Source organism: Mesoplodon densirostris, chromosome 6 (assembly GCF_025265405.1).
Source record: "Mesoplodon densirostris isolate mMesDen1 chromosome 6, mMesDen1 primary haplotype, whole genome shotgun sequence".
NCBI classification, from domain to species: domain Eukaryota; kingdom Metazoa; phylum Chordata; class Mammalia; order Artiodactyla; family Ziphiidae; genus Mesoplodon; species Mesoplodon densirostris.
Window position 1 is genome coordinate 39,959,480 of NC_082666.1, and position 14,864 is coordinate 39,974,343.

General features: G+C 42.7%; 1 protein-coding gene across 3 annotated transcripts in view; it reads left to right on the plus strand.

Moving 5' to 3' along the window:
* Positions 1-14,864, plus strand: part of PTCH1 (patched 1) — a 58,692-nt gene that overhangs the window by 21,425 nt on the left and 22,403 nt on the right. For 2 of the 3 annotated variants that reach the window (XM_060101575.1, XM_060101576.1), the window contains exons 5-15: positions 95-186; positions 1,549-1,747; positions 2,047-2,168; positions 2,986-3,133; positions 3,946-4,077; positions 4,499-4,654; positions 5,390-5,488; positions 6,246-6,371; positions 11,777-11,895; positions 12,520-12,922; positions 13,344-13,653. In XM_060101575.1, coding sequence (XP_059957558.1) covers positions 95-186; positions 1,549-1,747; positions 2,047-2,168; positions 2,986-3,133; positions 3,946-4,077; positions 4,499-4,654; positions 5,390-5,488; positions 6,246-6,371; positions 11,777-11,895; positions 12,520-12,922; positions 13,344-13,653 — 1,906 coding nt within the window. The remainder of the gene's footprint in view (positions 1-94; positions 187-1,548; positions 1,748-2,046; positions 2,169-2,985; positions 3,134-3,945; positions 4,078-4,498; positions 4,655-5,389; positions 5,489-6,245; positions 6,372-11,776; positions 11,896-12,519; positions 12,923-13,343; positions 13,654-14,864) is intronic. The other variant, XM_060101577.1, reaches the window with a different exon arrangement.

Here is a 14,864-nt window from a genome sequence, read left to right on the forward strand (position 1 = left end):
TTCTTTTTGTTTGCAAAAAATTCTCAAAAATTCTCAAACAGCCCAGTGGTATACATTAGCCTAATGCGTGGCCTATTCTTTTCGACTTTGACAGATAATAGAATATCTTTACCCTTGTTTAATTATTACACCTTTGGACTGCTTCTGGGAAGGGGCGAAGTTACAGTCTGGGACAGCATACCTACTGTAAGTGTGTGATCTTGTTTTCTGATGTCTGTGATTTCTAAACTCTAGAATGTTTCTGATGTTACCTTATCATTGTTTATTCTATTTCAGTTTTGGACAAGAAATAAAAACATTGAAATTCCATGTGCATGTTTTGAGTGAATAGTTGGGGGAGAGGGCACTTCGGCAGAATGTTTCTCCTCTTTTCAAAAAAAGTTCTGTAGGCATCATTAAATTTCATTCACTTTTACCAGCCTATTTATATGCAAATAAAATGCAAATTATTTCAGAGTATGTGTGATTTTTAACTCTTTAAAATATTTGCAGTTTTGTACACCGAGCACTTAACGTAGGTTTAGCTTATTTTTTAAGGAGAGAATTTATTAGTGGGTACATGTCGAAGTTCAAGATCTTCCTGTTAAGTGAAATGCCAGCCTTTCTTTGGATCACATTAATGGCATTTAAGAGGGAAATCCACTATATTTGAAGGTCATAGTAGGGGATGCTTCACAGTTTAGCAGTTGAATATTATGTACACCGCATTTAAGGAATAATGGTTAATCAGTGTAGACATTTTCAGTTAATGATGCAAGAGTTAGTGCTTGGGTTATTGTTTCTCTCCTAGCTTGCACATATCTGCAAAAGCAATTTGCAGTGGCCATACCCTGACCTTCAGTGTACAGTTTTAGGTGGGAAATAAGGGGTTTTGTGTTTTCTGGTTGGGAGATTCTGAATAATGACTTCAGCCTGGTTAAGCAGCTACAGTGTGGTTTGAACCACATAACAGGCAGCCAAAAGCCTTTCTGGTCTGTCAGCAGCACAAATTCAAAAGTGAGTGTGGGGGGAAGTGGCCTTGATGGCGGTGATGGCAGAGGCAGCAGGGGGCTTGTGGGGTTGACTGCCAGGCTGTCAGAGAGGGCTCATAAGTATGGGATTATTAAAGGTAATGGAGATCAAATATTTTGATTGATGACATTTACAAAGCATTTATTAGGCTGGTAAGTGCTAATTTGACATTGTGATTTCCTCTGCGCCCCCCACCCCTTAATTTTGGGTCTCAGTCTTATGCTTAGAAGCACCCATTTGGCGAATTTTGGTTTTAGGTATTAAATATACTATATCAGCAAGTTAAGATTCTTTGGTACCTTTGTTAATTTATAAGCTCTCTGTTTGCCATGTTCATTCATGAATTATTTTCCTGACTTAGGTTTGCATCTAGGTATACTGGAAAGGAGCATTTGGTTTTTGTGCCAAGGTCGCAGAATTACAGTTGTTTCCCCAGAAAGCATCATACAATCCAGATGCAATAGATTCAGTCTTGTTATTTTACTCAGGGCTTGGAAGCCTCTTTTTCATTGTCTTGCCTCCTAATTTCTTTCACAGAGGCAAGCCTCCTTTGCAGTGGACAAACTTTGACCCTTTGGAATTCCTAGAAGAGTTAAAGAAAATAAACTATCAAGTGGACAGCTGGGAGGAAATGCTGAATAAGGCTGAAGTTGGTCATGGTTACATGGACCGGCCCTGCCTCAATCCGGCTGATCCAGACTGCCCTGCCACAGCCCCCAACAAAAATGCAACCAAAGTAAGTACAGCCATCGATTGCCCCTCAGGAGGGGAAGGGAGAAAAACTTGATATTTGCCCCCATTTTTACTTCTGTTATTTTTATTTTTAAGATTTCATTCTCAATGACTTTTTTGGTCTATGGAACTAAGTTTGTTTAAAGAGCTAAATTTTGCTGTAAGATTTGCCATACGCCTCTCATTAGCCTTGTTTTTAATGTTCTCACTGAAACAAACAAGCCCTTAATGCACTGGATTTGAACAAGGCATGTGACCTGCCTACTAATTCCTGTAATTATGAGGCTGTCTTTTTATTTTTAGCCTCTTGATATGGCCCTTGTTTTGAATGGTGGGTGTCATGGATTATCCAGAAAGTATATGCACTGGCAGGAGGAACTGATTGTGGGTGGCACAGTCAAGAACAGCACTGGAAAGCTTGTCAGGTAATCCAACACACGGAGGAAAATCCAAGCCATCTATTTTTTGTCCTTTCCTCAGAAACCACTTCCCTTCTGACGTCTGCAAGTGTATTTGTATTAATAGTTAACTGTTATCCTAGCTAGCTGTCTGGTGTAATAGAATATTAGGAAATATTAGTGGACTAGACCAGCTCAGAAAAGCACCTTATGGGGAATTTTTCGAGATTCATCATTTTCATCAAGACTGTAGTTAGTGATAGTAGGATTTTAGAAGATCTACCCATTATGTAGAAAATCGGGGCAACTATAAAGTAGGCAAGAGGAATTGGTCATACCGTGTGGAGTTACATGATATGAGCTGAACTCCATCACAGGCTGTTAAAGGGAAAGATCAGCGACTGACGGCTAAGTAAGAATTATCCTCTGTGCACTTGTGGACTCCGCTCCGTCAAGTGTCAGGCACTCCGTCTGAGATTTCTCCCTCGGGAGAGCTGTCGTCTGGGATTTCTGCACAAGCAGGCGTGCAGCGCTGAGCCCAGCATATCTGATCAGGCTATCTACTCCACTACCCTTCCTGTTTCGTTGACTAGAAACTGAGAAAGGAAATTGCCTATTAATTTAATTTGGGGGTGTATCTGTAAAAGGTTTGTAAGGTTACACCTTTAATATGGTACATCAATCTATTAAATAAAATAACCATCCAGGTCCCATTTTAATGGAAACATGTGCTCATGTAGGACAGAATGGCTGCGAGTGAGTCGGGGGTGCTCGGTGGGGATTTTGCACAGTGAGAGCTGCTTCCTGGGGATGCTGATGTTGTGCCTTTTCCACCCCATCACAGTGCCCACGCCTTGCAGACCATGTTTCAGTTAATGACTCCCAAGCAAATGTACGAACACTTCAAGGGTTATGAGTATGTCTCGCACATCAACTGGAACGAGGACAAGGCAGCAGCCATCCTGGAGGCTTGGCAGAGGACGTATGTGGAGGTAAATGGGTGGCGTTCTGACGCCCTTTGAATCTGAGTACAAACCCCTTAGTTACTAAATACTTCATTTTAACGTTTTAAAGCATTGTTTTCAAAACTGATTGTAATTCTGGGAACTTGGTGGGATGAAATCTTTTTCCTTTTCTTTATATTGAAAATCTCACTATCTGGGTGATGCTAATTCTAATTGTGATGCCCTGAAACATTTTGAGTAACCAATTGTGAACCCCAGAGCTAAGGCATAACAGTGTTTAAAAAAACACTTGGTTAGCGAGAAAAGGTGTCTGGAAAACATTAGCAAGGCATAGAATCTGTTCACAGCTGCAGTCCCCTTGGTTAGGTCATGTGACAGGAGCTGGCCTTTGTTTCCCCAGCAGTGACCTCTACTGAGCTGCATGTGACCTTTTAAAAGTGGCCAGCGAATGAAGAGGGGGAGGAGTGCCCATAAGAATGAGTTGTTTTGGATTAGGGGGGAACTGATGGGCCCGCAAATCAGTTGTAGAGTTATGGAGAGGAGAATAGTAGTCTTAGACATAGCCTGAATAAGGCTGTCGGAGTAAAGTTCAAGTACACAGGCGCACCGGCTCACCGCAGCACCACATTCTCATTTGATTAGCAATAGCCTTCCTTGTCCCAGGCTCAGGTCCTTCAACGTTAGTCCAAGTTCAAACCCCAATCATGTAGAGCTCTTTTCAAGGCATCAGAAAAAAGTGGGGGGTGGGTAAAGGGGCCATGTCACCTGAGGTCTGTGCTCTTGAAGCTCATTGTAGCTTTAATCCCATCTGGGAATTTATCCTTGCGTTGTGACCGCAGGTAGTTCATCAAAGCGTCGCTCAGAACTCCACTCAGAAGGTGCTTTCCTTTACCACGACGACCCTGGACGACATCCTCAAGTCCTTCTCTGATGTCAGCGTCATCCGAGTGGCCAGTGGCTATTTACTGATGGTAACAATCAATTCAGTTCTCCCAGGGGGCGTTTTTGTTTGGTTTTTTAGTTTTTACCTTTCCATGACTGCCCCTGCTTTTTAACTGCTCTTAACACACACGTGCATCCAAGACAGAGAGAGCTCGGCTTCGTAACGGTTTAAAAAGTGGTTGTGTAAAGCATTTATTACCATTTGCAGTTTGCCCATCTTTGACTCGTATCATTTCGTATGATGTCTGTAATGTAAATTTTTGTTGTTGTTGGATTTAATAAGTTCTACCTTTTGATTTGGGGTGATGGGTGGGGGAAAACATTAGAATCTTTACACATTCTAATGTTTGGCTTTTGTTTTGTGTCTCCCCCTTCCTCCTCTCCCCCCTCCTCCAATTCCCCTTCATTCCTTCACCTCCCCACCACCCTGCCCAACTGTTCTGCTTGCAGCTTGCCTATGCCTGTTTAACCATGCTGCGCTGGGACTGCTCCAAGTCCCAGGGTGCCGTGGGGCTGGCTGGTGTCCTGTTGGTTGCACTGTCAGTGGCTGCAGGATTGGGCCTGTGCTCATTGATCGGGATTTCCTTTAATGCTGCAACAACTCAGGTACTAAAGGAGCCATCCGTCTGCTGTTCATTGACAAACACCCCTCTCCGGGCTTGCCCAGTTGGCCTCCAGTGTGTCCATGTCACCTAAAGGGTCTTCCAGCCTTTTCCACTAAGATGCCCCATTTCTCAGGGGGGTGCTGTCTCTAAATGGACCACTTGACAGTGGCAGGTCTGAATGGGCTTGTTGATTAGTTAGAGATGCTTCATTTATCAGTGGAATTTAGATCATTTATTCGAGTAGTGGTTCTTGACCTTGAGTGTGCATTAGCATCACCTGGCGGGCTTGTGAAAACTGATTGCTGGGCCCCATCCCCAGAGTTCCTGATGCAGTCCATCTGGGGTGAGGGTGGAGAATTTGTATTTCTAGCCGGCTCCTAACACTGCTGGTCTAGGCATCACGCTGAGAACCACTGCTTTAAATGAGTTAGATTCCTCCTCACTTTTTTTTTTTAAACATCTTTATTGGAGTATAATTCTTTCTCATTTATTAACTTAAAAAAATTATTGTATATGGAGCTTAGAAATAGTAAGGGACAAGATCTACTGTGAGCCACAACTGCTAGACTTTGGGGTCTAACTATCAGATAAAACTAAATTCTTCACATGAGTTCATGTAAGCCATCCTTTGGGTAAGCTACTTGGGGTGCTGGTGGCAATGTTTTAAATAGCTTTGTAGTATTCTCAGAATTGGACCTCATGTGTCTAATGTCACTGTGCTGTGTTTTCACTACAGGTTTTGCCATTTCTTGCTCTTGGCGTTGGTGTGGATGATGTTTTCCTTCTGGCGCATGCATTTAGTGAAACAGGACAGAATAAAAGAATCCCTTTTGAGGTAATAGAAAAACAAAAGAAGAAACCTTTGAGGACAGCAGAAGCCCCTCTCTGTTCCTGAGTGTTTGTCCTTTCACTTTTCTCAATCTGGCCCAGTGAATATTTCAGTCCCAAGTCAGATGACATGTTACTGACTCTAGATAAGTAAAGTAAGTTAGAAGCATCTCAGGACACTTGTTCCAAAGTGCACATTTGTTTCTTTGGGTTTTTTGGTTACTTTGTTCTCATTTCTCCTTGCCCCTTTTTAACACATTAAAAACTTACTTAAATCATTATCTTGCAGCTTTGTGCTTTGGGTAGTAATAACCATGAACAACACGTGACTGTATACATAGCACTGAAAACTTGAATTTCAGTGTTGGTGTTAGAGGGAAAGGCAGAGATATCCCTTTCTTTTTTTTTTTTTTTTTTTTTTTTTTGCGGTATGTGGGCCCCTCACTGTTGTGGCCTCTCCCGTTGCGGAGCACAGGCTCTGGACGTGCAGGCTCAGCGGCTATGGCTCAGGGGCCCAGCCACTCTGCGGCATGTGGGATCTTCCCAGACCGGGGCACGAACCCGTGTCCCCTGCATCGGCAGGCGGACTCTCAACCACTGCGCCACCAGGGAAGCCCAGAGATATCCCTTTCTTATCCCCTCACGTCAGCATTGTAAACTACCAGTTGTCTTATTTTGCCACGTATTTGAATTGTTCACACAGTCTGTGGTCTGAGGGGACTCCGCCCTGTGCAGCTCTCAGCACTGTGGTTTCTCATCCTTAGGACAGGACCGGGGAGTGTCTCAAGCGCACGGGAGCCAGCGTGGCCCTCACATCCATCAGCAACGTCACAGCCTTCTTTATGGCTGCGTTGATCCCGATTCCCGCTCTGCGGGCGTTCTCCCTGCAGGTGAGTTTCCAGTGACTAGATCTGGGGGGAATCTGTGAGCACTGCACTCAGCAGCGAGCCTTCCAGGTCTACTTTCCTCCAGTGATGTGCTTACAGTACTACCACCATGAAGTAAAGCAGCATGCCAGCTTTGGGGACTCTTTCTTCTGGGTGGATGCTTCTTTAAGCAATAACCTTGACACTCCCTCTGAAAGAAAGTTCTAGGGTTCTTTCTTTCCTTTAAAGCCCTATAGCTCAGAAGCCTGAGGCCTGGGTATCCTCATGACCCAGGGCCACTCCATGTGGGACGCCTATAAGCCCGTGCTCCAGATAATCAGGAGTCCTTTGGATTGGGCCCTGGTGCAGCCAGCTCTTGTTCGTCCCTGCTTCTAAACTCCACTTTCAGCTTCTGTGCTCACCCCCTTCCCCTGCTGGCTACCATCTCTCGATTTCCCTAAAGCAGCCCCCAACACAAAGCCGCTGCACAGAGCAGACTTCACTGATACGAGGATGAGGTTGCAGTGTAGCCCAGGCCAGGCCATAACTTAAAATTGAGCGTTAGATTCCTCACTGTGTGAGGAGGGGTTGGCCAGCCTCTGCCTGCGGGGCTTCCTTGGCCAGCCCTTACTTGCCACCTGTCCTTCCTTGTTCTTCCTGGCCCCTCTTCTCCTTCCCTTTGGTTCCCTACCGGACTCTCAAGCTGCCCAAGAAAACACAGAATTCCTCTCCCTTTCTTGTGCAGAGCAATTTGGTCCATCATGGTTCTGTTCTTTCCTTCCAAACCAGGCCCTTTCACATCTAGAGGCCTCTGAGATATTTTCCCAAAGAGCCAGCTAACATGAATTGTAAGAATGGAGAGTTCCCGCGACTGGGGATGCAGCTATGGTCAGTTCTATGCTTGGTGTAAAGTACTGGCATTGCTCTTCAGCTGCTTGAAACTCGTGGGAAATCCTGAAATTGGTCAACGCAGCAGATAAAGAAGGCTACTTGCCCAGTTTGTGGCGCGGTCTTCCTAAGCCTGAAGTGGTTTAGGGTTTTGATTTCTCAAGGATATTATTGAGGTTTTGTGAATTAAATTCAAATTTTAAAGCTCCAGCTGTTTTCCAAGAAAGATTAAAGGAGCAGTGGCTTTCCCTTTTCCTTCTCTCTTACAATGTGATAGTAATTCATGAGATGGCCAGGTATTTAAAGGAAACTATTTTTGATGTCACTTTTTTTTAAAACTGTTGTTACATCCATCCAGCTTATTCATACTGCTTTACTCCTTTTAATCACCAAAAGGTTCTAAGGATTGTGACCAGGAAGAGAAATTGACAAATCATAGATTAGGTTTCTATTTATATTTTTGTCAACACACTCAGCTCTTTTTTAGCCTTCAGATATGAATCTTATTTCACTAATTACCGATAAAGGCCTAAGCAACTAGTGATCTTACTGCATTTGGGACACTAGACTTGTTTACTATTTGGTGTAAGGTTTTGTACCCATCACTATGACCACCAGGCCCCCCAAAAGAAAAATACTAAAAAAAGCTTATTTTCATTTTATTATAAACATATAGAAAATAGAAATAGAAGTAGTGAGTGAATAAATGAATAAATTAAATCTGAAAGCGGGACCAAAGTTCAAAGAAAATGAAAATATATCTAACTGCTCAGTAATATGGAAGGTAAATAAAAGATGCCCACTAATTTATTGGTACAGCTGAAGTTTTAGGATGCCTTTTGCACAGGCATGCACGTGTGCAGCACCCTTTGATAGCCTGCTCTTGTCTCGTATACAGCAGATTCTGGTACTGAGAAACTGTTCTAGAGTCTTGTAACAGTGGGACCCTCCCTGCTGCCTCTGTCCTTCTCTGCCTGCCTTTTCCCTCGCTGTTCTTTATCTGCTTTACCTCACGCTCCTTCTCTTCTTCTTGTCCCCCTCTCTCATTTTCTCCTCTCCTCTCTCAGTACAAACTGATGATTCATCAAGGCATACTCTTCTTTAATGATATCCTATGGTGTGGTGGTCTGAAAAGCTACATGAGTTTTCCTCACGCCTTTTAGAAAATCCAGTACGCTAAGTTCTCCCAAGGTAAGCACTTTACTGAGATGAAATGAATACTGTTGGTTTTGCATTTCTATTCCAAGGCACTGGAGTATCACTTTAGAAATTGCATCTACAGCTTCTAGAAGTTCTCATTTACTAGAGAATGGCTTCCTGTGATACTGGTGCATTCTCTGTCAAAAAACAGACAAAAGTAAAAAGAAGAAGAATAGAAAATTTAAGAAAAAAGAGCATGCCATGATTTTTGCAGTAGCCATCAGAAATTTTACACTTGATTCCCTTTAAAATGTATTGACGTTTGAAATTGACCATTATATGGTTTCTCTTTAGTAACTGTGTTAAGTTGTAACTTTGGGTATTCATTTGTATTTGTATTTTCAGGATACTATAGATTAAGCCTCAGAGGGACATATCCAAAATGGTTCTGTCCAGTAATAAACCCACGTTTAGAATTTTTCCTTGTGGAGCCTTTCCAATTTTGTAACCTTGCCAAAATAAATAGAATTTTTTTCCCAAAGAAACCTCCTTGTCAATCTTTATCCATCTGTCCAAATGCCACCTCTATACCAGAAAGCAGTGGCACTGTTTATAGTTCTTTGAGAACGAATGCCCTACACTGGGGCTTTGCTGGTAACTGAGTGGTATTTGTTCTTCAATGAAAAGTCCCAGAACAGAATGCCTTATTGTTCCAAATGGTAAGAGGGTTTAGACGAGGGCCCCTCTAGGCAGGGCCAGTTCCTCTCTGCTCTGCAAGTGTCTCAGTGGGGCCACCCATAGATGCTTTGCAGGGGAAATGGGACATTTCCTTTAAGCACAGCAATTAGAATTGATGGTGCAGGATCATCACCGTCATCTTTTCAGATTTACTTGAAATTTCTTCAAGTGCTCTTTGCTCTAGCAGCGACACTTCTCTCTTACTGAGAAATCCTTGCTGTTTGTTTTTCTTATTTCAGTGCACTTTAGAGGATGTTGAAGTTCTGCAACTTTCTCATCAGTAAATGTCCTACCTATATATGTAATAAGCTGTTGGACAGTAAGTTTAGATGGGAGGCTACCTTGGGTTTCTTCTTTCATTTCTCCATTTCCACCACAAAGAGACCAAGCAAGATGCCCATCAGATTTCTCTGATGGATGAGGCTGGTATCAGATACATTCCCCAGCCACGGCAGAAAGCATCAGTGTTGTTCTGGCCACAACATCTGGGCCACCTGTATACATCTGCATGGCTTATCTTTTCACAGTCTCCGTCCTCATCCCCAGGAACTTCTGTTCAAAATGAGATGCCCAGAGTTTCTTGTCTGCAATTACACTCCTGAATTCTAAGCATGACTGTAATAAAAAAAAAAAAAAGCTGACAGGATTCCACCCCCCAAGATTAAGTTTTCCTGGAAAACCCTTGAGGATCAGACGCATTCTCCCCTATGTTCTGATTGGGCAGGAATCCTAACCCTGCCCCCATGTCTGTCCCTTCAGGAGGTGATCAGATCTAACGAGAACTCCCAGGTCCCAGCTGGGCTGGGGGCTTAGGCATCAAGCCTGTGTTTGAATCTGATTTACTGGGAGCCTCAGGCAGGTGACCTTCCTCTGCACCACGGGTCTTTATTAGGTAAAGGGTCGACAGCAGGACTAACGTCTGCCTCCTGGTTGCTGTAAGAATCGAACGGATTGTGTGTAACTTAACTACCTGACCTCCCATCCCTCCTCCTCCTCCTCCTTTCTCTTCCCTCAACAGAATTTTAAACCCAGCAGTGCTGCATAGCTTTTAAGCTCAGACACGGCCTATCGGATTTCCTCCATGCATCCTTCCTCCCTGGTCCTCCCCAAATCCTTTTTTGTCTTCTCCATCTCCCAAGAAACCTTTTCTGGCCACTCTCCCCATCCCCATGTGTACCCCCACCTGCATGCTCCCGTCCTCTGAGCCACTCTGGAACCCTGGCATGCTTCTATTACTACACTTGTTAGCCTACGTTATAATTTTTTTATAGTTCTGGCTGTGTCTTTCCTTGAGAGCGGGATTTTGTCTTATTTATCTTTGTGTCTTCCGTACCCAATACGCTGCCCTGACTTTTCTTTTTTCTATTTGCCTCTTAGATAGATCCTCTAGTCGAAATAGTGATTTGCTTATAACATGTTAGGCAGGTCTTTAAAGTACGTTATATACGTTAGAGTGGCCAGTTAACATGTTTCATATATTTTGAATCGATGAGGAATTTTCAAGGCAGACGAAGAAGAGAGGGGTTGGGTCATTTTTAGGAGACTCTTGGTTATTTTTTGGTTTTGTAGACTTGACAGGGAATTAATTATCGAAAAAAGCATCTCTCCAGAACTTGGGCTTCCTATTTCACCTCAAGCATAAATTCACAAATTACTATCTAGAGACCTTTGCAAGGTTCTCCTCTGGTATTGTTCGGTACCAGTTGTCATCAGGTTTTCTTTTTCTCACCCTGAAACGTTTACCCAGTTTGAGAAGGTTTTAGAACTAAGCAGTTCTCTGAAAAACCTTGTAGGAGTTTTTATTTCTCAAAAAAACTCTCTGATGATTTCTTGGTTACTTAGCATTCCCGTTGCATTTTTCATCATGCTGCTTCTTTCCATGCCTTTCTGTATGGGAGAGCCCTTTCAACTGTCCTCTGTTGACTTTCCCCTATTAACAGCCCAATTGTGTAATTTTTACTAGGTCAGCAGGAGATTTGCCAAAGCGCTACAGAATCTAGCCCTGTGTTTATTCTGGGTTATGGAGTGACTTTTGAATCCGTACTTATTTATCCTGCATACTAGAATCACACACAGGAATTTCTGCTTAACTCTCCTTGACCTTTTATGTTACTGCGCTCGCACACCCCACAGGCTACTCCAGAGGCTATTTGGAATGTGCCTATTAAAAACCTCGGGGGACGTGTTTGAATTTTTATTTTGTGTTTTAAAGGTGACGTTGGGATATACTCGATCCACTTTATATATAAATTTTCTAAGTGTAAAATCAGGGCTCCGAAAAAAAAGAAATCAGGGCTACGTGAACTCTTAGAAATGTTCTAAGAGGAAACTGTTTCTTTTTATCTTAAAGTAACACATCTCAAGCATATTCTCTGTTCTGCTTTTGTCAGTTTGGTTTAGTTTAGTTCCTGTGTTTGTACCATATGGGCTCATGGAATTATTAGAGATGGAAAGCAATGATGGGGGCCTCTATTCTAGTCAAATGGTCTCTTAATGAAGGACGAGAAGCAAAGTGATGAGAAACTCCAGCATCTATTTCAGGCTTAAACACCTCAGTTAGGAAAGTGAAAGAAAGATTTTGTTTAAAGCATCTTTATTTTCAAAGCAGTCCTCTGACTGGGAGGAAATGTATTAGTGACCCCTACATTTTTTTTTTCTCCCAGGCGGCTGTAGTAGTGGTATTCAATTTTGCTATGGTTCTGCTGATTTTTCCTGCAATTCTCAGCATGGATTTGTATCGACGTGAAGACAGGAGATTGGATATTTTCTGCTGTTTTACAAGGTACATTTTTGGTCCCCTGTGGCCTTTATTTGTTGGGAAAAGAGTGGTAATGTTTAGAGAAATTGTCAGTCTGTGAACTTAGAAGGAAGCGTAGTTAACAGTGTGATGAACGCAGGGGAGATAATGGACAGAGGATGCTTCCTCTGGGGGACATCGGAGTCACTGGGGTTCTCCCCTCCCTCAACTGAACATTCTTACAGCCCCGAGGTTGTGATACATGTGATCATTGTTTACCACACACCAATATTGCTGGTTGTTGGGAATGTGTTGTATCTCTATGGATTAGGGCAGGACAAAGGTTGAAAACCACCATCTGGAAAACATATCACCCTTTGAGTGATTTGGTTTTGGGGTTTTTTTTAAGGAATTATGCATGAAGAGGTTCATCAGCATGTAACTTGATTTTTGTCAGCCAAATTCAGGATCAACCATCCATTTGGCCTCCTTTGATTGACTCATGTCTGTGTCCAGCTAGATAAACCGGATGGTGTTTGTGGAGTTCAGTGCTGTGTTTTGCTCCTAAATCAGAGCTGTGTAAAGTGGATAATGTCAGTCATTGGCAGAAATGAAAGCACCGTTTCCCCGTTTCAGTATACCATTCCAACATACTTCCCCCTCTTTCAGCCCCTGTGTCAGCAGAGTGATTCAGGTTGAACCCCAGGCCTACACAGAGACTCACAATAACACCCGCTACAGCCCCCCGCCCCCCTACAGCAGCCACAGCTTCGCCCACGAAACCCAGATCACCATGCAATCCACGGTGCAGCTTCGCACAGAGTACGACCCACACACGCACGTGTACTACACCACTGCCGAGCCGCGCTCCGAGATCTCCGTGCAGCCCGTCACCGTGGCCCAGGACACGCTCAGCTGCCAGAGCCCCGAGAGCACCAGCTCCACGAGGGACCTGCTCTCCCAGTTCTCTGACTCTAGTCTCCACTGCCTTGAGCCCCCCTGCAGCAGGTGGACACTCTCATCTTTTGCCGAGAAGCACTATGCCCCTTTCCTCTTGAAACCAAAAGCCAAGGTAATTACCAAAACAGAAGACTCGTACTGTCTGCAAAAAATAACAGAGCAGGCACCTTTGGAATTCATCAGATTGCTTCCTCAGATGTGATGTATTTCAGGCCTCCTAACGAGTCAGTCCATTTAGAGCTTGAGGCCATTTTAATGAGCTCATCTTCTACAGGAGTGCGTCTCTATGTGGCCAATGTTTCTTTCAATTTACGTCAACTCCTTGCATTTTAAAGATTTTATTCTAAATGCGCTTGTTTAAAAAATGCAATTACCATGATTTTATGTTGTTTCCTCTGGGAAAACGACCCCTACACTGTACATCAGATAATGTGATGGTAAGAGTGAGGTATAAACCAAACAGCTCATCTTTGTCAAGGGAGAGTCGGTTATGTTCCTCCGGGTCTGATCTCGGGCCCCTTACTCTGTTGCAGGTCGTGGTGATCTTCCTTTTCCTGGGCCTGCTGGGGGTCAGCCTTTATGGGACCACCCGAGTGCGTGATGGGCTGGACCTTACAGACATTGTGCCTCGGGAAACTAGAGAATATGACTTTATTGCTGCACAGTTCAAATACTTCTCTTTCTACAACATGTATATAGTCACTCAGAAAGCAGACTACCCGAATATCCAGCACTTACTTTACGACCTTCATAAGAGTTTCAGTAATGTGAAGTATGTCATGTTGGAAGAAAATAAACAGCTTCCCAAAATGTGGCTGCACTACTTCAGAGACTGGCTCCAAGGTAAGATGCTGCTGGAGGGCCCTTGTCCTATGTAAACATTCACCATTTGGTCTTTGTTGTGTTCAGCTTCTACAAGTTCCCTTTGTTTCCTTTATTAAAGTCTTAGATTATAATGTAACACTGACATGTTTCATTGACTTCTAATTGTTGCTTAAAATTCTTATATAGACTCTTTCTGGGGCAGCTCCCAAATCTGGTTTTTACCTATAAAATGATGCAAACAGTTCAAATGGCTGATTCAGGCACTTCTGTAAGAATTTATGAGTACACAGAATAAATGAACAGATGTTCTTAGAATCACTGAATACATTCATATTCAGTCAGCAGTTAGGAGCAAGTTTAGGCCCTCTTTCTCTCCAGTTGACTACTATTTCCTAGAAATGTTTCTAAGAGCAAGGTAAGAAGCTGAGAAAGGCATTTTAAAGCAGGAAATGGGAAAGTAGGTTATAAAATATGGAGCTGGATGCTTCTAGTACTCTTTTTTTTTTTAATGGTGGCTCGTTTGGGGACCAAGTGAAATCCAAGTGTTAATGGAATTTCTAGGCTGACTCACTGCCAAATTGTAACTTACTACATCAGTAGTTTTGCATCATTGGTGAATATAATTTAAAATTCCATATTTTGACCATCTTTTGACTTAACGTATGGAGTAAGCTTAATTGCTTGATCACATCTCCTAGTATATCATAAATAATCAATTTCTGCTTTAAAATGCCTTTCTCAACTTCTTACCTTGCTCTTAGAAACATTTCTAGGAAATAGTAGTCAACTGGAGAGAAAGAGGGCCTAAACTTGCTCCTAACTGCTGACTGAATATGAATGTATTCAGTGATTCTAAGAACATCTGTTCATTTATTCTGTGTTGACACATGCAAAGTAAAGTGGAGAATCAAGATAATTATCCACACAATTCAAGCAAAAATACTCTTACTGAAATACCCAAATAATTATGGCCCCAACATTTTTTGGCTTAAGTTATCCAAATGATTGTCTTAATTTCCCACTTAATTAGGCTTGTTTAAACACAGATTTAAGTGCCTTTTTTGGTCTTAAGTCAATACACTTGTATGTAAAGATTAAGCAGCCAATTTCCCTGTGAGTTTGCATGAAATGGTAAACAACTTGAATTTGATTTGAAAATTCTTCAGTACAGTTTTTGTCTTTGACTCGTGTTGCTAGAATTTTGTTCGTGCATGTATACCAGATTTGAC